This window comes from Oncorhynchus keta, unplaced genomic scaffold (assembly GCF_023373465.1).
Source record: "Oncorhynchus keta strain PuntledgeMale-10-30-2019 unplaced genomic scaffold, Oket_V2 Un_scaffold_6470_pilon_pilon, whole genome shotgun sequence".
NCBI lineage: Eukaryota > Metazoa > Chordata > Actinopteri > Salmoniformes > Salmonidae > Oncorhynchus > Oncorhynchus keta.
This window is the reverse complement of record NW_026290984.1, coordinates 413,909-435,070: the sequence shown is the minus strand read 5'-3', so window position 1 is coordinate 435,070 and position 21,162 is coordinate 413,909. Positions and strand designations below refer to the sequence as shown.

General features: G+C 47.7%; 1 protein-coding gene and 1 long non-coding RNA gene across 4 annotated transcripts in view; one reads left to right on the top strand and one right to left on the bottom strand.

The window, feature by feature from the left end:
- Nucleotides 1-21,162, top strand: part of cpe (carboxypeptidase E) — a 53,084-nt gene that overhangs the window by 13,862 nt on the left and 18,060 nt on the right. Inside the window, exons 2-6 of the mRNA XM_052517292.1 lie at nucleotides 6,932-7,035; nucleotides 14,193-14,285; nucleotides 14,384-14,551; nucleotides 18,870-18,987; nucleotides 20,282-20,464. Of these exons, the coding sequence (XP_052373252.1) occupies nucleotides 6,932-7,035; nucleotides 14,193-14,285; nucleotides 14,384-14,551; nucleotides 18,870-18,987; nucleotides 20,282-20,464 (666 nt within the window). The remainder of the gene's footprint in view (nucleotides 1-6,931; nucleotides 7,036-14,192; nucleotides 14,286-14,383; nucleotides 14,552-18,869; nucleotides 18,988-20,281; nucleotides 20,465-21,162) is intronic.
- On the bottom strand, nucleotides 7,076-12,739 carry LOC127929321 (uncharacterized). Of its 3 annotated transcripts, XR_008134424.1 has the most exons (6): nucleotides 12,179-12,739; nucleotides 11,695-11,778; nucleotides 11,011-11,121; nucleotides 9,920-10,028; nucleotides 8,407-8,552; nucleotides 7,076-7,481 (listed from the first exon to the last, which is right to left on the bottom strand). It is a non-coding gene; the product is annotated as an uncharacterized LOC127929321 (long non-coding RNA). The 3 variants fall into 3 exon arrangements; XR_008134423.1 differs by lacking the exon at nucleotides 11,011-11,121 and having other exon boundaries at nucleotides 9,920-10,102; nucleotides 11,584-11,778; nucleotides 12,142-12,739; XR_008134425.1 differs by lacking the exons at nucleotides 8,407-8,552; nucleotides 11,011-11,121 and having other exon boundaries at nucleotides 9,994-10,186; nucleotides 11,707-11,778.

Genomic DNA, 21,162 nt, shown 5'->3' with positions numbered 1-21,162 from the left:
GGCCATGTGCTGTGGGTGTGTACTGCCAGAGCCCAGGTCTGTCTGCAGTACTACTCTAGCAGGTCCAGGCTCAGCTGTAGGCCATGTGCTGTGGGTGACAGCAGGCATAGGTCATCTGCCAAGAGAAGGCATTTAACTTCTGAATTGTGGAGACTAACACCAGGGGCTGAGGATTGTTCTAGAATAGAGGCCAGTTCGTTGATGTAAATATTGAAGAGTGCAGGGCTCAGATTACAACCCTGGCGAAGGCCCCGCACCTGGTTAAAGAATTCTGTTATTTTCTTGCCATTTTTAATGCTGCACGTATTGCCAGTAGACATTGATTTAATTATGTCATATGTTTTACCCCCTACACCACTTTCAATTACTGTGTAGAACAGTCCTGTATGCCAAATAGAATCAAATGGTTTTTGGAAGTCGATAAAGCAAGCGTATATTTTGGTATTATTTTGGTGGACATGTTTATCTATTAGGGTGTGTAGGGTGTACATATGATCAGGTGTGCGATGTTTTGGTATGAATCCAATTAGGCTTTTACTCAAGACATTGTGATTATTACGAAGTTTAGAACTGTCTCTCTCCCCAACCCTCTCTCTCTCTCTAACCCTCTCTCTCTCTAACCCCCTCTCTCTCTCTAACCCTCTCTCTCTCCAACCCTCTCTCTCTCTCTCTCTCTCTCTCTCTCTCTCTCTCTCTCTCTCTCTCTCTCTCTCTCTCTCTCTCTAACCCTCTCTCTCTCTCTCTCTCTCTCCTCTCTCTAACCCTCTCTCTCTCTCTCTCTCTCTCCAACCCTCTCTCTCTCTCTAACCCTCTCTCTCTCTCTCTAACCCTCTCTCTCTCTCTAACCCTCTCTCTCTCAACCCTCTCTCTCTAACCCTCTCTCTCTCCAACCCTCTCTCTCTCTCTCTCTCTCTCTCTCTAACCCTCTCTCTTTCTCCAACCCCCCTCTCTCTCTCCAACCCTCTCTCTCTCTCTCTCTCTCTCTCCAACCCTCTCTCTCTCTCTAACCCCCTCTCTCTCCAACCCTCTCTCTCTCTTTCTCTAACCCTCTCTCTCTGCCTCTCTCTCTGTCTCTCTCTCTCTCTCTCTCTCTCTCTCTCTCTCTCAACCCCCTCTTTCTCTCTTTAACCCTCTCTCTCTCCAACCTCTCTCTCTCTCTCCAACCCTCTCTCTCTCTCTCAACCCTCTCTCTCTCTCTCTAACTCTCTCTCTCTCTCTCCAACCCTCTCTCTCTCTCTCAACCCTCTCTCTCTCTCTCTAACCCCTCTCTCTCCAACCCTCTCTCTCTCTCTCTCTCTCTCTAACCCTCTCTCTCCGTCTCTCTCTCTCTCTAACCCCTCTCTCCCCAACCCCCTCTCTCTCTCTTTAACCCTCTCTCTCTCCAACCCTCTCTCTCTCTCTCTCTAACCCTCTCTCTCTCTCCAACCCCCTCTCTCTCTCTAACTCTCTCTCTCTCTCTCTCTCTCTAACCCTCTCTCTCTCTCCCTCTCTCTCTCTCTCTCTCTCTCTCTCTCTCTCTCTCTCTCTCTCTCTCTCTCTCTCTCTCTCTCTCTCTCTCTCTTCAAACCTTTCTCTCTCTCTCTCTCTCTCTCTCTCTCTCTCTCTCTCTCTCTCTCTCTCTCTCTCTCTCTAACCCCATCTCTCTCTTCAAACCTTTCTCTCTCTGTGTTGTGTATGAAGGTGAGGATAGCAGCTGGTGAGATATGAGATAATGGCTGGTCAAAAAACACATGAGTCATTCACCGTGGTTGTCCCTTAATTTGTCTCCTGTATTTGGCACCGTCTCCGTGGTAACAGTGGGAAGTGTAGTGTGACGTGTGTGTGTGTGCGTGTGTTAGCGTGGCAGTGTGAAGCACAGGTCTATCACAGACAGGAGACATCACAGTTCTATCACAGACAGGAGACATCACAGTTCTATCACAGACAGGAGACATCACAGTTCTATCACAGACAGGGGACATCACAGTTCTATCACAGACAGGAGACATCACAGTTCTATCACAGACAGGAGACATCACAGACAGGAGACATCACAGACAGGAGACATCACAGACAGGAGACATCACAGACAGGAGACATCACAGACAGGAGACATCACAGACAGGAGACATCACAGACAGGAGACATCACAGACAGGAGACATCACAGACAGGAGACATCACAGACAGGAGACATCACAGTTCTATCACAGACAGGAGACATCACAGACAGGAGACATCACAGACAGGAGACATCACAGACAGGAGACATCACAGACAGGAGACATCACAGTTCTATCACAGACAGGAGACATCACAGACAGGAGACATCACAGACAGGAGACATCACAGACAGGAGACATCACAGACAGGAGACATCACAGACAGGAGACATCACAGACAGGAGACATCACAGACAGGAGACATCACAGTTCTATCACAGACAGGAGACATCACAGACAGGAGACATCACAGTTCTATCACAGACAGGAGACATCACAGACAGGAGACATCACAGACAGGAGACATCACAGACAGGAGACATCACAGACAGGAGACATCACAGACAGGAGACATCACAGACAGGAGACATCACAGACAGGAGACATCACAGACAGGAGACATCACAGACAGGAGACATCACAGACAGGAGACATCACAGACAGGAGACATCACAGACAGGAGACATCACAGACAGGAGACATCACAGACAGGAGACATCACAGACAGGAGACATCACAGACAGGAGACATCACAGACAGAGACATCACAGACAGGAGACATCACAGACAGGAGACATCACAGACAGGAGACATCACAGACAGGAGACATCACAGACAGGAGACATCACAGACAGGAGACATCGCAGACTGGAGACTCTTGTAGTCTCTCTGACCTGCTGTCAGATTCCATCTCTATTAGACATATTGATGTGTGTATCTGCTGCCATCTTTTGGTTAAATGAAGAACTTCAACTGTTTTCTCAATTTGGTAATTTTATCTCAGCCCCTCCCCCCTGGGGTACTGGGGCACCTCCCCCTGGGGCTCCTCCCCCTGGGCCCTGCCCCCCCCCCCTAGTTCTTGCGGCCCCTCCCCCTTGGTCTTGGGGTCCTTCCCCCCTGAGTCCTAGCGCCCCTCCCCCTGGGTCCTGGCGCCCCTCCCCCTGATTCCTGGCGCCCCTCCCCTGGGTCATGGGGCCCCTCCCCCTGGGTCCTGGGGCCCCTCCCCCTTGGTCCTAGCGACACACCCCTGGGTCCTGGCGCCCCTCCCCTGGGTCCTGGGGCCCCTTCCCCCTGGGTCCTGGGGCCCCTCCCCCTGGGTCCTGGGGCCCCTCCCCCTGGGTCCTGTGGCCCCTCCCCTTGGTCCTAGCGACACTCCCCTGGGTCCTGGGGCCCCTCCCCCTGGTCCTAGAGCCCCTCCCCTGGGTCCTGGCGCCCCTCCCCTTGGGTCATGGGCCCCCCCAGGTACCTGGGTCCTGGGGCCCCTCCCCCTTGGTAATGGGGCCCCTCCCCCTGGGTCCTGGGGCCCCTCCCCTGGGTCCTGGGGCCCCTCGTGTAGGACTGGGTAGATACCTGGGTCCATCAAGCTTTGATTATTATCTGTGTTGCTAGAGGGAAAACCAAAGTGTTCACCCAGGGGGAACAGGTACTCTGTAGGACTGAACATGGGTAGGTACTCTGTAGGACTGAACATGGGTAGATACTCTGTAGGACTGAACATGGGTAGATACTCTGTAGGACTGAACATGGGTAGATACTCTGTAGGACTGAACATGGGTAGATACTCTGTAGGACTGAACATGGGTAGATACTCTGTAGGACTGAACATGGGTAGATACTCTGTAGGACTGAACATGGGTAGATACTCTGTGGGACTGAACATGGGTAGATACTCTGTGGGACTGAACATGGGTAGATACTCTGTAGGACTGAACATGGGTAGATACTCTGTAGGACTGAACATGGGTAGATACTCTGTAGGACTGAACATGGGTAGATACTCTGTAGGACTGAACATGGGTAGATACTCTGTGATACTCTGTAGGACTGAACATGGGTAGATACTCTGTGGGACTGAACATGGGTAGATACTCTGTAGGACTGAACATGGGTAGATACTCTGGGACTGAACATGGACTGAACATGGGTAGATACTCTGTAGGACTGAACATGGGTAGATACTCTGTGGGACTGAACATGGGTAGATACTCTGTAGGACTGAACATGGGTAGATACTCTGTAGGACTGAACATGGGTAGATACTCTGTAGGACTGAACATGGGTAGATACTCTGTAGGACTGAACATGGGTAGATACTCTGTGATACTCTGTAGGACTGAACATGGGTAGATACTCTGTAGGACTGAACATGGGTAGATACTCTGTGATACTCTGTAGGACTGAACATGGGTAGATACTCTGTGGGACTGAACATGGGTAGATACTCTGTAGGACTGAACATGGGTAGATACTCTGTGGGACTGAACATGGGTAGATACTCTGTAGGACTGAACATGGGTAGATACTCTGTAGGACTGAACATGGGTAGATACTCTGTAGGACTGAACATGGGTAGATACTCTGTGGGACTGAACATGGGTAGATACTCTGTAGGACTGAACATGGGTAGATACTCTGTAGGACTGAACATGGGTAGATAATAACATGTGGGACTGAACATGGATTTGTGCAACTTCATATCATAGACCTAACCTGTGTGTGTTGACCTAACCTGTGTGTATTGACCCAACCTGTGTGTGTGTGTGGTGTAGACCTAACCTGTGTGTGTTTTGACCTAACCTGTGTGTGTACTGTGTGTGTTGACCTAACCTGTGTGTGTGTTGACCCAACCTGTGTGTTTTGACCTAACCTGTGTGTGTGTTGACCTAACCTGTGTGTGTGTTGACCTAACCTGTGTGTGTGTTGGCCTAACCTGTGTGTGTTGACCTAACCTGTGTGTGTGTTGACCTAACCTGTGTGTGTGTTGACCCAACCTGTGTGTTTTTTGACCTAACCTGTGTGTGTTGACCCAACCTGTGTGTGTGTTGACCCCTGTGTGTGTTTTGAAACCTGTGTGTTTTGACCTAACCTGTGTGTGTGTTGACCTGTGTGTTTTGACCTAACCTGTGTGTGTTTTAACCTGACCTAACCTGTGTGTGTGTGTGTGTGTTGACCTAACCTGTGTGTGTTTGACCTAACCTGTGTGTGTGTTGACCCAACCTGTGTGTTTTGACCTAACCTGTGTGTGTGTTGACCTAACCTGTGTGTTTTGACCTAACCTGTGTGTGTGTTGACCTAACCTGTGTGTGTTTTGACCTAACCTGTGTGTGTTTTGACCTAACCTGTGTGTGTTGACCTAACCTGTGTGTTTTGACCTAACCTGTGTGTGTTGACCTAACCTGTGTGTTTTGACCTAACCTGTGTGTAACCTGTGTTTTGACCTAACCTGTGACCTGTGTGTGTTGTGTGTGTAACCTGTGTTGACCTAACCTGTGTGTGTTTTGACCTAACCTGTGTGTTGACCTAACCTGTGTGTTTTGACCTAACCTGTGTGTGTTGACCTAACCTGTGTGTTTTGACCCAACCTGTGTGTGTTTGACCTAACCTGTGTGTTTTGACCCAACCTGTGTGTTTTGACCCAACCTGTGTGTATTGACCCAACCTGTGTGTGTTTGACCTTGACCTAACCTGTGTGTTTTGACCTAACCTGTGTGTATTGACCCAACCTGTGTGTTTTGACCTAACCTGTGTGTATTGACCCAACCTGTGTGTGTGTGTTGACCTAACCTGTGTGTTTGACCTAACCTGTGTGTTTTGACCTAACCTGTGTGTGTTGACCTAACCTGTGTGTTTTGACCCAACCTGTGTGTGTTGACCTAACCTGTGTGTTTTGACCTAACCTGTGTGTATTGACCCAACCTGTGTGTTTTGACCTAACCTGTGTGTATTGACCCAACCTGTGTGTGTGTGTTGACCTAACCTGTGTGTTTTGACCTAACCTGTGTGTATTGACCCAACCTGTGTGTTTTGACCCAACCTGTGTGTATTGACCCAACCTGTGTGTGTGTGTTGACCTAACCTGTGTGTGTTTTGACCTAACCTGTGTGTGTTGTGTGTGTTGACCTAACCTGTGTGTGTGTTGACCCAACCTGTGTGTTTTGACCTAACCTGTGTGTGTGTTGACCTAACCTGTGTGTGTGTTGACCTAACCTGTGTGTGTGTTGACCTAACCTGTGTGTGTGTTGACCTAACCTGTGTGTGTTGACCTAACCTGTGTGTGTGTTGACCTAACCTGTGTGTATGTTGACCTAACCTGTGTGTTTTGACCTAACCTGTGTGTTTTGACCTAACCTGTGTGTGTTGACCTAACCTGTGTGTGTGTTGACCTAACCTGTGTGTGTGTTGACCTAACCTGTGTGTTTTGACCTAACCTGTGTGTGTGTTGACCTAACCTGTGTGTGTGTTGACCTAACCTGTGTGTTTTGACCTAACCTGTGTGTGTGTTGACCTAACCTGTGTGTGTTTTGACCTAACCTGTGTGTTTTGACCTAACCTGTGTGTGTGTTGACCTAACCTGTGTGTGTGTTGACCTAACCTGTGTGTGTTGACCTAACCTGTGTGTTTTGACCTAACCTGTGTGTGTGTTGACCCAACCTGTGTGTTTTGACCTAACCTGTGTGTGTGTTGACCTAACCTGTGTGTGTTTTGACCTAACCTGTGTGTGTTGACCTAACCTGTGTGTGTGTTGACCTAACCTGTGTGTGTTGACCTAACCTGTGTGTGTGTTGACCTAACCTGTGTGTTTTGACCTAACCTGTGTGTGTGTTGACCTAACCTGTGTGTGTTGACCTAACCTGTGTGTATTGACCTAACCTGTGTGTATGTTGACCTAACCTGTGTGTGTGTTGACCTAACCTGTGTGTGTTGACCTAACCTGTGTTTCTCTTTCCCCAGGTGAGCCAGAGTTTAAGTACATCGGAAACATGCATGGCAACGAGGCGGTAGGACGGGAACTCATCGTCTACCTGGCTCAGTACCTCTGTAACCAATACCAACAGGTAATATAACCTGTCTGTACCTCTGTAACCAACAGGTAATATAACCTGTCTGTACCTCTGTTACCAACAGGTAATATAACCTGTCTCAGTACCTCTGTTACCAACAGGTAATATAACCTGTCTCAGTACCTCTGTTACCAACAGGTAATATAACCTGTCTCAGTACCTCTGTTACCAACAGGTAATATAACCTGTCTCTGTACCTCTGTTACCAACAGGTAATATAACCTGTCTGTACCTCTGTTACCAACAGGTAATATAACCTGTCTCAGTACCTCTGTTACCAACAGGTAATATAACCTGTCTCTGTACCTCTGTTACCAACAGGTAATATAACCTGTCTCTGTACCTCTGTTACCAACAGGTAATATAACCTGTCTCAGTACCTCTGTTACCAACAGGTAATATAACCTGTCTGTACCTCTGTTACCAACAGGTAATATAACCTGTCTCTGTACCTCTGTTACCAACAGGTAATATAACCTGTCTCTGTACCTCTGTTACCAACAGGTAATATAACCTGTCTCTGTACCTCTGTTACCATCAGGTAATATAACCTGTCTCTGTACCTCTGTTACCAACAGGTAATATAACCTGTCTCTGTACCTCTGTTACCAACAGGTAATATAACCTGTCTCTGTACCTCTGTTACCAACAGGTAATATAACCTGTCTCTGTACCTCTGTTACCAACAGGTAATATAACCTGTCTCTGTACCTCTGTTACCAACAGGTAATATAACCTGTCTCTGTACCTCTGTTACCAACAGGTAATATAACCTGTCTCTGTACCTCTGTTACCAACAGGTAATATAACCTGTCTCTGTACCTCTGTTACCAACAGGTAATATAACCTGTCTCTGTACCTCTGTTACCAACAGGTAATATAACCTGTCTCTGTACCTCTGTTACCAACAGGTAATATAACCTGTCTCTGTACCTCTGTTACCAACAGGTAATATAACCTGTCTCTGTACCTCTGTTACCAACAGGTAATATAACCTGTCTCTGTACCTCTGTTACCAACAGGTAATATAACCTGTCTCTGTACCTCTGTTACCAACAGGTAATATAACCTGTCTCTGTACCTCTGTTACCAACAGGTAATATAACCTGTCTCTGTACCTCTGTTACCAACAGGTAATATAACCTGTCTCTGTACCTCTGTTACCAACAGGTAATATAACCTGTCTCTGTACCTCTGTTACCAACAGGTAATATAACCTGTCTCTGTACCTCTGTTACCAACAGGTAATATAACCTGTCTCTGTACCTCTGTTACCAACAGGTAATATAACCTGTCTCTGTACCTCTGTTACCAACAGGTAATATAACCTGTCTCTGTACCTCTGTTACCAACAGGTAATATAACCTGTCTCAGTACCTCTGTTACCAACAGGTAATATAACCTGTCTCTGTACCTCTGTTACCAACAGGTAATATAACCTGTCTCTGTACCTCTGTTACCAACAGGTAATATAACCTGTCTGTACCTCTGTTACCAACAGGTAATATAACCTGTCTCTGTACCTCTGTTACCAACAGGTAATATAACCTGTCTCTGTACCTCTGTTACCAACAGGTAATATAACCTGTCTCTGTTACCAGTACCTCTCTGTTACCAACAGGTAATATAACCTGTCTCTGTACCTCTGTTACCAACAGGTAATATAACCTGTCTCTGTACCTCTGTTACCAACAGGTAATATAACCTGTCTCTGTACCTCTGTTACCAACAGGTAATATAACCTGTCTCTGTACCTCTGTTACCAACAGGTAATATAACCTGTCTCTGTACCTCTGTTACCAACAGGTAATATAACCTGTCTCTGTACCTCTGTTACCAACAGGTAATATAACCTGTCTCTGTACCAACAGGTCTGTTACCAACAGGTAATATAACCTGTCTCTGTACCTCTGTTACCAACAGGTAATATAACCTGTCTCTGTACCTCTGTTACCAACAGGTAATATAACCTGTCTCTGTACCTCTGTTACCAACAGGTAATATAACCTGTCTCTGTACCTCTGTTACCAACAGGTAATATAACCTGTCTCTGTACCTCTGTTACCAACAGGTAATATAACCTGTCTCTGTACCTCTGTTACCAACAGGTAATATAACCTGTCTCTGTACCTCTGTTACCAACAGGTAATATAACCTGTCTCTGTACCTCTGTTACCAACAGGTAATATAACCTGTCTCTGTACCTCTGTTACCAACAGGTAATATAACCTGTCTCTGTACCTCTGTTACCAACAGGTAATATAACCTGTCTCTGTACCTCTGTTACCAACAGGTAATATAACCTGTCTCTGTACCTCTGTTACCAACAGGTAATATAACCTGTCTCTGTACCTCTGTTACCAACAGGTAATATAACCTGTCTCTGTACCTCTGTTACCAACAGGTAATATAACCTGTCTCTGTACCTCTGTTACCAACAGGTAATATAACCTGTCTCTGTACCTCTGTTACCAACAGGTAATATAACCTGTCTCTGTACCTCTGTTACCAACAGGTAATATAACCTGTCTCTGTACCTCTGTTACCAACAGGTAATATAACCTGTCTCTGTACCTCTGTTACCAACAGGTAATATAACCTGTCTCTGTACCTCTGTTACCAACAGGTAATATAACCTGTCTCTGTACCTCTGTTACCAACAGGTAATATAACCTGTCTCTGTACCTCTGTTACCAACAGGTAATATAACCTGTCTCTGTACCTCTGTTACCAACAGGTAATATAACCTGTCTCTGTACCTCTGTTACCAACAGGTAATATAACCTGTCTGTACCTCTGTACAGGTAATATAACCTGTCTGTTACCAACAGGTAATATAACCTGTCTCTGTACCTCTGTTACCAACAGGTAATATAACCTGTCTCAGTACCTCTGTTACCAACAGGTAATATAACCTGTCTCTGTACCTCTGTTACCAACAGGTAATATAACCTGTCTGTACCTCTGTTACCAACAGGTAATATAACCTGTCTCTGTACCTCTGTTACCAACAGGTAATATAACCTGTCTCTGTACCTCTGTTACCAACAGGTAATATAACCTGTCTCTGTACCTCTGTTACCAACAGGTAATATAACCTGTCTCTGTACCTCTGTTACCAACAGGTAATATAACCTGTCTGTACCTCTGTACCTAATATAACTGTCTACCAACAGGTAATATAACCTGTCTCTGTACCTCTGTTACCAACAGGTAATATAACCTGTCTCTGTACCTCTGTTACCAACAGGTAATATAACCTGTCTCTGTACCTCTGTTACCAACAGGTAATATAACCTGTCTCTGTACCTCTGTTACCAACAGGTAATATAACCTGTCTCTGTACCTCTGTTACCAACAGGTAATATAACCTGTCTCTGTACCTCTGTTACCAACAGGTAATATAACCTGTCTCTGTACCTCTGTTACCAACAGGTAATATAACCTGTCTCTGTACCTCTGTTACCAACAGGTAATATAACCTGTCTCTGTACCTCTGTTACCAACAGGTAATATAACCTGTCTCTGTACCTCTGTTACCAACAGGTAATATAACCTGTCTCTGTACCAACAGGTCTGTTACCAACAGGTAATATAACCTGTCTCTGTACCTCTGTTACCAACAGGTAATATAACCTGTCTCTGTACCTCTGTTACCAACAGGTAATATAACCTGTCTCTGTACCTCTGTTACCAACAGGTAATATAACCTGTCTCTGTACCTCTGTTACCAACAGGTAATATAACCTGTCTCTGTACCTCTGTTACCAACAGGTAATATAACCTGTCTCTGTACCTCTGTTACCAACAGGTAATATAACCTGTCTCTGTACCTCTGTTACCAACAGGTAATATAACCTGTCTCTGTACCTCTGTTACCAACAGGTAATATAACCTGTCTCTGTACCTCTGTTACCAACAGGTAATATAACCTGTCTCTGTACCTCTGTTACCAACAGGTAATATAACCTGTCTCAGTACCTCTGTTACCAACAGGTAATATAACCTGTCTCAGTACCTCTGTTACCAACAGGTAATATAACCTGTCTCTGTACCTCTGTTACCAACAGGTAATATAACCTGTCTCTGTTACCAACAGTACCTGTCTGTTACCAACAGGTAATATAACCTGTCTCTATACCTCTGTTACCAACAGGTAATATAACCTGTCTCTGTACCTCTGTTACCAACAGGTAATATAACCTGTCTCTGTACCTCTGTTACCAACAGGTAATATAACCTGTCTCTGTACCTCTGTTACCAACAGGTAATATAACCTGTCTCTGTACCTCTGTTACCAACAGGTAATATAACCTGTCTCTGTACCTCTGTTACCAACAGGTAATATAACCTGTCTCTGTACCTCTGTTACCAACAGGTAATATAACCTGTCTCTGTCTCTGTACCTCTGTTACCAACAGGTAATATAACCTGTCTCTGTACCTCTGTTACCAACAGGTAATATAACCTGTCTCTGTACCTCTGTTACCAACAGGTAATATAACCTGTCTCTGTACCTCTGTTACCAACAGGTAATATAACCTGTCTCAGTACCTCTGTTACCAACAGGTAATATAACCTGTCTCTGTACCTCTGTTACCAACAGGTAATATAACCTGTCTCTGTACCTCTGTTACCAACAGGTAATATAACCTGTCTCTGTACCTCTGTTACCAACAGGTAATATAACCTGTCTGTACCTCTGTTACCAACAGGTAATATAACCTGTCTCAGTACCTCTGTACCAACAGGTAATATAACCTGTCTCTGTACCAACAGGTAATATAACCTGTCTCTGTACCTCTGTTACCAACAGGTAATATAACCTGTCTCTGTACCTCTGTTACCAACAGGTAATATAACCTGTCTCTGTACCTCTGTTACCAACAGGTAATATAACCTGTCTCTGTACCTCTGTTACCAACAGGTAATATAACCTGTCTCTGTACCTCTGTTACCAACAGGTAATATAACCTGTCTCTGTACCTCTGTTACCAACAGGTAATATAACCTGTCTCTGTACCTCTGTTACCAACAGGTAATATAACCTGTCTCTGTACCTCTGTTACCACCAACAGGTAATATAACCTGTCTCAGTACCTCTGTTACCAACAGGTAATATAACCTGTCTCTGTACCTCTGTTACCAACAGGTAATATAACCTGTCTGTACCTCTGTTACCAACAGGTAATATAACCTGTCTCAGTACCTCTGTTACCAACAGGTAATATAACCTGTCTGTACCTCTGTTACCAACAGGTAATATAACCTGTCTCAGTACCTCTGTTACCAACAGGTAATATAACCTGTCTGTACCTCTGTTACCAACAGGTAATATAACCTGTCTCAGTACCTCTGTTACCAACAGGTAATATAACCTGTCTCAGTACCTCTGTTACCAACAGGTAATATAACCTGTCTCAGTACCTCTGTTACCAACAGGTAATATAACCTGTCTCTGTACCTCTGTTACCAACAGGTAATATAACCTGTCTCAGTACCTCTGTTACCAACAGGTAATATAACCTGTCTCTGTACCTCTGTTACCAACAGGTAATATAACCTGTCTGTACCTCTGTTACCAACAGGTAATATAACCTGTCTCTGTACCTCTGTTACCAACAGGTAATATAACCTGTCTCTGTACCTCTGTTACCAACAGGTAATATAACCTGTCTCTGTACCTCTGTTACCAACAGGTAATATAACCTGTCTGTAATATAGTTAATATGTTGTTGTGTTGTATCAGTGCAACTAAACGATCACAGAGTTAATATGTTGTTGTGTTGTATCAGTGCAACTAAACGATCACAGAGTTAATATGTTGTTGTGTTGTATCAGGGCAACTAAACGATCACAGAGTTAATATGTTGTTGTGTTTTCACAGGGCAACTAAACGATCACAGAGTTAATATGTTGTTGTGTTGTAACAGAGCAACTAAACGATCACAGAGTTAATATGTTGTTGTGTTGTATCAGAGCAACTAAACGATCACAGAGTTAATATGTTGTTGTGTTGTATCAGGGCAACTAAACGATCACAGAGTTAATATGTTGTTGTGTTTTAACAGAGCAACTAAACGATCACAGAGTTAATATGTTGTTGTGTTGTATCAGAGCAACTAAACGATCACAGAGTTAACATGTTGTTGTGTTGTATCAGAGCAACTAAACGATCACAGAGTTAATATGTTGTTGTGTTTTCACAGGGCAACTAAACGATCACAGACTTAATATGTTGTGTTGTATCAGTGCTACTAAACGATCACAGAGTTAATATGTTGTTGTGTTTTAACAGAGCAACTAAACGATCACAGAGTTAATATGTTGTTGTGTTGTATCAGTGCAACTAAACGATCACAGAGTTAACATGTTGTGTTGTATCAGTGCAACTAAACGATCACAGAGTTAACATGTTGTGTTGTATCAGTGCAACTAAACGATCACAGAGTTAATATGTTGTTGTGTTGTATCAGAGCAACTAAACGATCACAGAGTTAATATGTTGTTGTGTTGTATCAGTGCAACTAAACGATCACAGAGTTAATATGTTGTGTTGTATCAGTGCAACTAAACGATCACAGAGTTAGTATGTTGTGTTGTATCAGTGCAACTAAACGATCACAGAGTTAATATGTTGTTGTGTTGTATCAGTGCAACTAAACGATCACAGAGTTAATATGTTGTTGTGTTGTATCAGTGCAACTAAACGATCACAGAGTTAGTATGTTGTGTTGTATCAGTGCAACTAAACGATCACAGAGTTAATATGTTGTTGTGTTTTAACAGAGCAACTAAACGATCACAGAGTTAATATGTTGTTGTGTTGTATCAGAGCAACTAAACGATCACAGAGTTAACATGTTGTGTTGTATCAGTGCAACTGAACGATCATAGAGTTAACATGTTGTGTTGTATCAGTGCAACTAAACGATCACAGAGTTAACATGTTGTTGTGTTGTATCAGAGCAACTAAACGATCACAGAGTTAATATGTTGTTGTGTTGTATCAGTTCAACTAAACGATCACAGAGTTAATATGTTGTTGTGTTGTATCAGTGCAACTAAACGATCACAGAGTTAAAATGTTGTTGTGTTTTAACAGGGCAACGAGTCGATCACAGAGTTAATATGTTGTTGTTTTATCATAGGGCAACGAGTCGATCATCGATCTGATCCACACCACACGTATCCACCTGATGCCCTCCATGAACCCTGATGGCTTTGAGAAAGCTGCCTCCCAGGTAACACACACACCACAACTGACACACACACAGACTGGTTCATGGGTTTTTGTCTTGTGGACAGACCAGGTAACATCTCTCCTCCCTCTGTGTGTCAGTCGGGGGAGCTGAAGGATTGGTTCGTAGGTCGTAGTAACGCCCAGGGGATTGACCTGAACAGGAACTTCCCTGACCTGGACCGCATCGTCTACGGCAACGAGAAGGAGGGCGGAGCCAACAACCACCTGCTCAACAACATGAAGAAGGCCGTGGACGAAAATACCAAGGTAACACACCTGTCTGTCTGTCTGGTAACACACCTGTCAGTCTGTCTGGTAACACACCTGTCAGTCTGTCTGGTAACACACCTGTCTGTCTGGTAACACGTCTGTCTGTCTGTCTGTCTGTCTGTCTGTCTGTCTGTCTGTCTGCCTGTCTGCCTGCCTGCCTGCCTGCCTGCCTGCCTGCCTGCCTGTCTGTCTGTCTGTCTGTCTGTCTGTCTGTCTGTCTGTCTGTGTTGTCTCCAGCTGGCTCCAGAGACCTAGTCAGTGATCCTGTCTGTCTGTGTCTGTGTTGTCTCCAGCTGGCTCCAGAGACCTAGTCAGTGATCCTGTCTGTCTGTGTCTCTGTTGTCTCCAGCTGGCTCCAGAGACCTAGTCAGTGATCCTGTCTGTCTGTGTCTGTGTTGTCTCCAGCTGGCTCCAGAGACCTAGTCAGTGATCCTGTCTGTCTGTGTCTGTGTTGTCTCCAGCTGGCTCCAGAGACCTAGTCAGTGATCCTGTCTGTCTGTGTTGTCTCCAGCTGGCTCCAGAGACCTAGTCAGTGATCCTGTCTGTCTGTGTCTGTGTTGTCTCCAGCTGGCTCCAGAGACCTAGTCAGTGATCCTGTCTGTCTGTGTCTGTGTTGTCTCCAGCTGGCTCCAGAGACCTAGTCAGTGATCCTGTCTGTCTGTGTTGTCTCCAGCTGGCTCCAGAGACCTAGTCAGTGATCCTGTCTGTCTGTGTCTGTGTTGTCTCCAGCTGGCTCCAGAGACCTAGTCAGTGATCCTGTCTGTCTGTGTCTGTGTTGTCTCCAGCTGGCTCCAGAGACCTAGTCAGTGATCCTGTCTGTCTGTGTCTGTGTTGTCTCCAGCTGGCTCCAGAGACCTAGTCAGTGATCCTGTCTGTCTGTGTCTGTGTTGTCTCCAGCTGGCTCCAGAGACCAAGGCAGTGATCCTGTCTGTCTGTGTCTATGTTGTCTCCAGCTGGCTCCAGAGACCTAGTCAGTGATCCTGTCTGTCTGTGTCTCTGTTGTCTCCAGCTGGCTCCAGAGACCTAGTCAGTGATCCTGTCTGTCTGTGTCTGTGTTGTCTCCAGCTGGCTCCAGAGACCTAGTCAGTGATCCTGTCTGTGTCTGTGTTGTCTCCAGCTGGCTCCAGAGACCTAGTCAGTGATCCTGTCTGTGTCTGTGTTGTCTCCAGCTGGCTCCAGAGACCAAGGCAGTGATCCTGTCTGTCTGTGTCTGTGTTGTCTCCAGCTGGCTCCAGAGACCTAGTCAGTGATCCTGTCTGTCTGTGTCTCTGTTGTCTCCAGCTGGCTCCAGAGACCTAGTCAGTGATCCTGTCTGTCTGTGTCTGTGTTGTCTCTAGCTGGCTCCAGAGACCTAGTCAGTGATCCTGTCTGTCTGTGTCTGTGTTGTCTCCAGCTGGCTCCAGAGACCAAGGCAGTGATCCTGTCTGTCTGTGTTGTCTCCAGCTGGCTCCAGAGACCTAGTCAGTGATCCTGTCTGTCTGTGTCTGTGTTGTCTCCAGCTGGCTCCAGAGACCTAGTCAGTGATCCTGTCTGTCTGTGTCTGTGTTGTCTCCAGCTGGCTCCAGAGACCTAGTCAGTGATCCTGTCTGTCTGTGTCTGTGTTGTCTCCAGCTGGCTCCAGAGACCTAGTCAGTGATCCTGTCTGTCTGTGTCTGTGTTGTCTCCAGCTGGCTCCAGAGACCTAGTCAGTGATCCTGTCTGTCTGTGTCTGTGTTGTCTCCAGCTGGCTCCAGAGACCTAGTCAGTGATCCTGTCTGTCTGTGTTGTCTCCAGCTGGCTCCAGAGACCTAGTCAGTGATCCTGTCTGTCTTGTCTCCAGCTGGCTCCAGAGACCTGTCAGTGATCCTGTCTGTCTGTGTTGTCTCCAGCTGGCTCCAGAGACCTAGTCAGTGATCCTGTCTGTCTGTGTCTCTGTTGTCTCCAGCTGGCTCCAGAGACCAAGGCAGTGATCCTGTCTGTCTGTGTCTCTGTTGTCTCCAGCTGGCTCCAGAGACCTAGTCAGTGATCCTGTCTGTCTGTGTCTGTGTTGTCTCCAGCTGGCTCCAGAGACCTAGTCAGTGATCCTGTCTGTCTGTGTCTGTGTTGTCTCCAGCTGGCTCCAGAGACCTAGTCAGTGATCCTGTCTGTCTGTGTCTGTGTTGTCTCCAGCTGGCTCCAGAGACCTAGTCAGTGATCCTGTCTGTCTGTGTCTGTGTTGTCTCCAGCTGGCTCCAGAGACCTAGTCAGTGATCCTGTCTGTCTGTCTGTGTCTCCAGCTGGCTCCAGAGACCTGTCTCCTGCTGGCTCCAGCTGGCTCTAGAGACCTAGTCAGTGATCCTGTCTGTCTGTGTCTGTGTTGTCTCCAGCTGGCTCCAGAGACCTAGTCAGTGATCCTGTCTGTCTGTGTCTGTGTTGTCTCCAGCTGGCTCCAGAGACCTAGTCAGTGATCCTGTCTGTCTGTGTCTGTGTTGTCTCCAGCTGGCTCCAGAGACCTAGTCAGTGATCCTGTCTGTCTGTGTCTGTGTTGTCTCCAGCTGGCTCCAGAGACCTAGTCAGTGATCCTGTCTGTCTGTGTCTGTGTTGTCTCCAGCTGGCTCCAGAGACCTAGTCAGTGATCCTGTCTGTCTGTGTCTGTGTTGTCTCCAGCTGGCTCCAGAGACCTAGTCAGTGATCCTGTCTGTGTCTGTGTTGTCTCCAGCTGGCTCCAGAGACCTAGTCAGTGATCCTGTCTGTGTCTGTGTTGTCTCCAGCTGGCTCCAGAGACCAAGGCAGTGATCCTGTCTGTCTGTGTCTCTGTTGTCTCCAGCTGGCTCCAGAGACCTAGTCAGTGATCCTGTCTGTCTGTGTCTGTGTTGTCTCCAGCTGGCTCCAGATACCTAGTCAGTGATCCTGTCTGTCTGTGTCTGTGTTGTCTCCAGCTGGCTCCAGAGACCTAGTCAGTGATCCTGTCTGTCTGTGTCTGTGTTGTCTCCAGCTGGCTCCAGAGACCTAGTCAGTGATCCTGTCTGTCTGTGTCTGTGTTGTCTCCAGCTGGCTCCAGAGACCAAGGCAGTGATCCTGTCTGTCTGTGTCTGTGTTGTCTCCAGCTGGCTCCAGAGACCTAGTCAGTGATCCTGTCTGTCTGTGTCTGTGTTGTCTCCAGCTGGCTCCAGAGACCTAGTCAGTGATCCTGTCTGTCTGTGTTGTCTCCAGCTGGCTCCAGAGACCTAGTCAGTGATCCTGTCTGTCTGTGTCTGTGTTGTCTCCAGCTGGCTCCAGAGACCAAGGCAGTGATCCTGTCTGTCTGTGTTGTCTCCAGCTGGCTCCAGAGACCTAGTCAGTGATCCTGTCTGTCTGTGTCTGTGTTGTCTCCAGCTGGCTCCAGAGACCTAGTCAGTGATCCTGTCTGTCTGTGTCTGTGTTGTCTCCAGCTGGCTCCAGAGACCTAGTCAGTGATCCTGTCTGTCTGTGTCTGTGTTGTCTCCAGCTGGCTCCAGAGACCTAGTCAGTGATCCTGTCTGTCTGTGTCTGTGTTGTCTCCAGCTGGCTCCAGAGACCTAGTCAGTGATCCTGTCTGTCTGTGTCTGTGTTGTCTCCAGCTGGCTCCAGAGACCTAGTCAGTGATCCTGTCTGTCTGTGTTGTCTCCAGCTGGCTCCAGAGACCTACTCAGTGATCCTGTCTGTCTGTCTGTGTTGTCTCCAGCTGGCTCCAGAGACCTAGTCAGTGATCCTGTCTGTCTGTGTTGTCTCCAGCTGGCTCCAGAGACCTAGTCAGTGATCCTGTCTGTCTGTGTCTCTGTTGTCTCCAGCTGGCTCCAGAGACCAAGGCAGTGATCCTGTCTGTCTGTGTCTGTGTTGTCTCCAGCTGGCTCCAGAGACCTAGTCAGTGATCCTGTCTGTCTGTGTTTGTCTTGTCTCCAGCTGGCTCCAGAGACCTAGTCAGTGATCCTGTCTGTCTGTGTCTGTGTTGTCTCCAGCTGGCTCCAGAGACCTAGTCAGTGATCCTGTCTGTCTGTGTCTGTGTTGTCTCCAGCTGGCTCTAGAGACCTAGTCAGTGATCCTGTCTGTCTGTGTCTGTGTTGTCTCCAGCTGGCTCCAGAGACCTAGTCAGTGATCCTGTCTGTCTGTGTCTGTGTTGTCTCCAGCTGGCTCCAGAGACCTAGTCAGTGATCCTGTCTGTCTGTGTCTGTGTTGTCTCCAGCTGGCTCCAGAGACCTAGTCAGTGATCCTGTCTGTCTGTGTTGTCTCCAGCTGGCTCCAGAGACCTAGTCAGTGATCCTGTCTGTCTGTGTTGTCTCCAGCTGGCTCCAGAGACCTAGTCAGTGATCCTGTCTGTCTGTGTCTGTGTTGTCTCCAGCTGGCTCCAGAGACCAAGGCAGTGATCCGATGGATAATGGAGATTCCATTCGTCCTCTCAGCGAATCTGCATGGAGGAGATGTGGTGGCCAACTACCCCTACGACGAGACACGCAGTGGTAAACACACACACACACCACGCTACACACACACCACGCTACACACACACCACGCTACACACACACCACGCTACACACACACCACGCTACACACACACCACGCTACACACACACCACGCTACACACACACCACGCTACACACACACACCACGCTACACACACACCACGCTACACACACACCACGCTACACACACACCACGCTACACACACACACCACGCTACACACACACCACGCTACACACACACCACGCTACACACACACCACGCTACACACACACCACGCTACACACACACCACGCTACACACACACCACGCTACACACACACCACGCTACACACACACCACGCTACACACACACCACGCTACACACACACCACACACACCACGCTACACACACACCACGCTACACACACACCACGCTACACACACATAAACCACTGTGAACCAGACTCTCCTACAGTATAGTGTAGAGCATCTTCTTAGACTTCATTTCAATGAGAATTTCAGATCTATAACTCATATTTCTATGTGAATTTGGTCAGGTCACCCAAAAAGTTACATAATGCCAATAAGTGCAAATAAGTTATCCCCTCCCTCCCTCCCTCCCACCTCCCTCCCTCCCCATCCTCTCTCCCATCCTCCCTCCCTCCCTCCCTCTCCCATCCTCCCTCCCACCCCCCTCCCTCCCTCCCATCCTCCCCCTCCCTCCCTCCCTCCCTCTCCCATCCCCCCCCTCCCCTCCCTCTCTCCCATCCTCCCTCCCTCCCTCCCTCCCTCTCCCATCCTCCCTCCCACCCCCTCCCTCCCTCCCTCCCTCCCATCCTCCCCCTCCCTCCCTCCCTCCCTCTCCCATCCCCCCCCCTCCCCTCCCTCTCTCCCATCCTCCCTCCCTCCCTCCCTCCCTCTCCCATCCTCCCTCCCACCCCCCCCTCCCTCCCTCCCTCCCACCTCCCTCCCTCCCCATCCTCTCTCCCATCCTCCCTCCCTCCCTCCCTCCCTCCCTCCCTCCCATCCTCCCCCTCCCTCCCTCCCTCCCTCTCCCTCCCTCTCCCATCCTCCCTCCCACCCCCCCTCCCTCCCTCCCATCCTCCCCCTCCCTCCCTCCCTCCCTCTCCCATCCCCCCTCCCCTCCCTCTCTCCCATCCTCCCTCCCTCCCTCCCTCCCTCTCCCATCCTCCCTCCCACCCCCCCCTCCCTCCCTCCCTCCCTCCCATCCTCCCCCTCCCTCCCTCCCTCTCCCATCCCCCCTCCCCTCCCTCTCTCCCTCCCTCCCTCCCTCCCTCCCTCCCTCCAGGTTCGACCCATGAGTACAGCGCCAGTCCTGATGACGTCACCTTTAAGTCTCTGGCGAAGTCCTACTCCCAGTTTAATCCTGTGATGTCAGACCCCCAACGGGCTCCGTGCAGGAAGAACGACGATGATACCAGCTTCACAGACGGCATCACCAACGGAGGGGCCTGGTACAGCGTACCCGGAGGTACCACACAGACATTAGGTTACCTGTGTAGTGTCAGTAGGTTACCTGTGTAGTGTCAGTAGGTTACCTGTGTAGTGTCAGTAGGTTACCTGTGTAGTGTCAGTAGGTTACCTGTGTAGTGTCAGTAGGTTACCTGTGTAGTCTCAGTAGGTTACCTGTGTAGTGTCAGTAGGTTACCTGTGTAGTGTCAGTAGGTTACCTGTGTAGTGTCAGTAGGTTACCTGTGTAGTGTCAGTAGGTTACCTGTGTAGTCACAGTAGGTTACCTGTGTAGTGTCAGTAGGTTACCTGTGTAGTGTCAGTAGGTTACCTGTGTAGTGTCAGTAGGTTACCTGTGTAGTGTCAGTAGGTTACCTGTGTAGTGTCAGTAGGTTACCTGTGTAGTCTCAGTAGGTTACCTGTGTAGTGTCAGTAGGTTACCTGTGTAGTGTCAGTAGGTTGCCTGTGTAGTGTCAGTAGGTTACCTGTGTAGTGTCAGTAGGTTACCTGTGTAGTGTCAGTAGGTTACCTGTGTAGTGTCAGTAGGTTACCTGTGTAGTGTCAGTAGGTTACCTGTGTAGTGTCAGTAGGTTACCTGTGTAGTGTCAGTAGGTTACCTGTGTAGTGTCAGTAGGTTACCTGTGTAGTCTCAGTAGGTTACCTGTGTAGTGTCAGTAGGTTACCTGTGTAGTGTCAGTAGGTTACCTGTGTAGTGTCAGT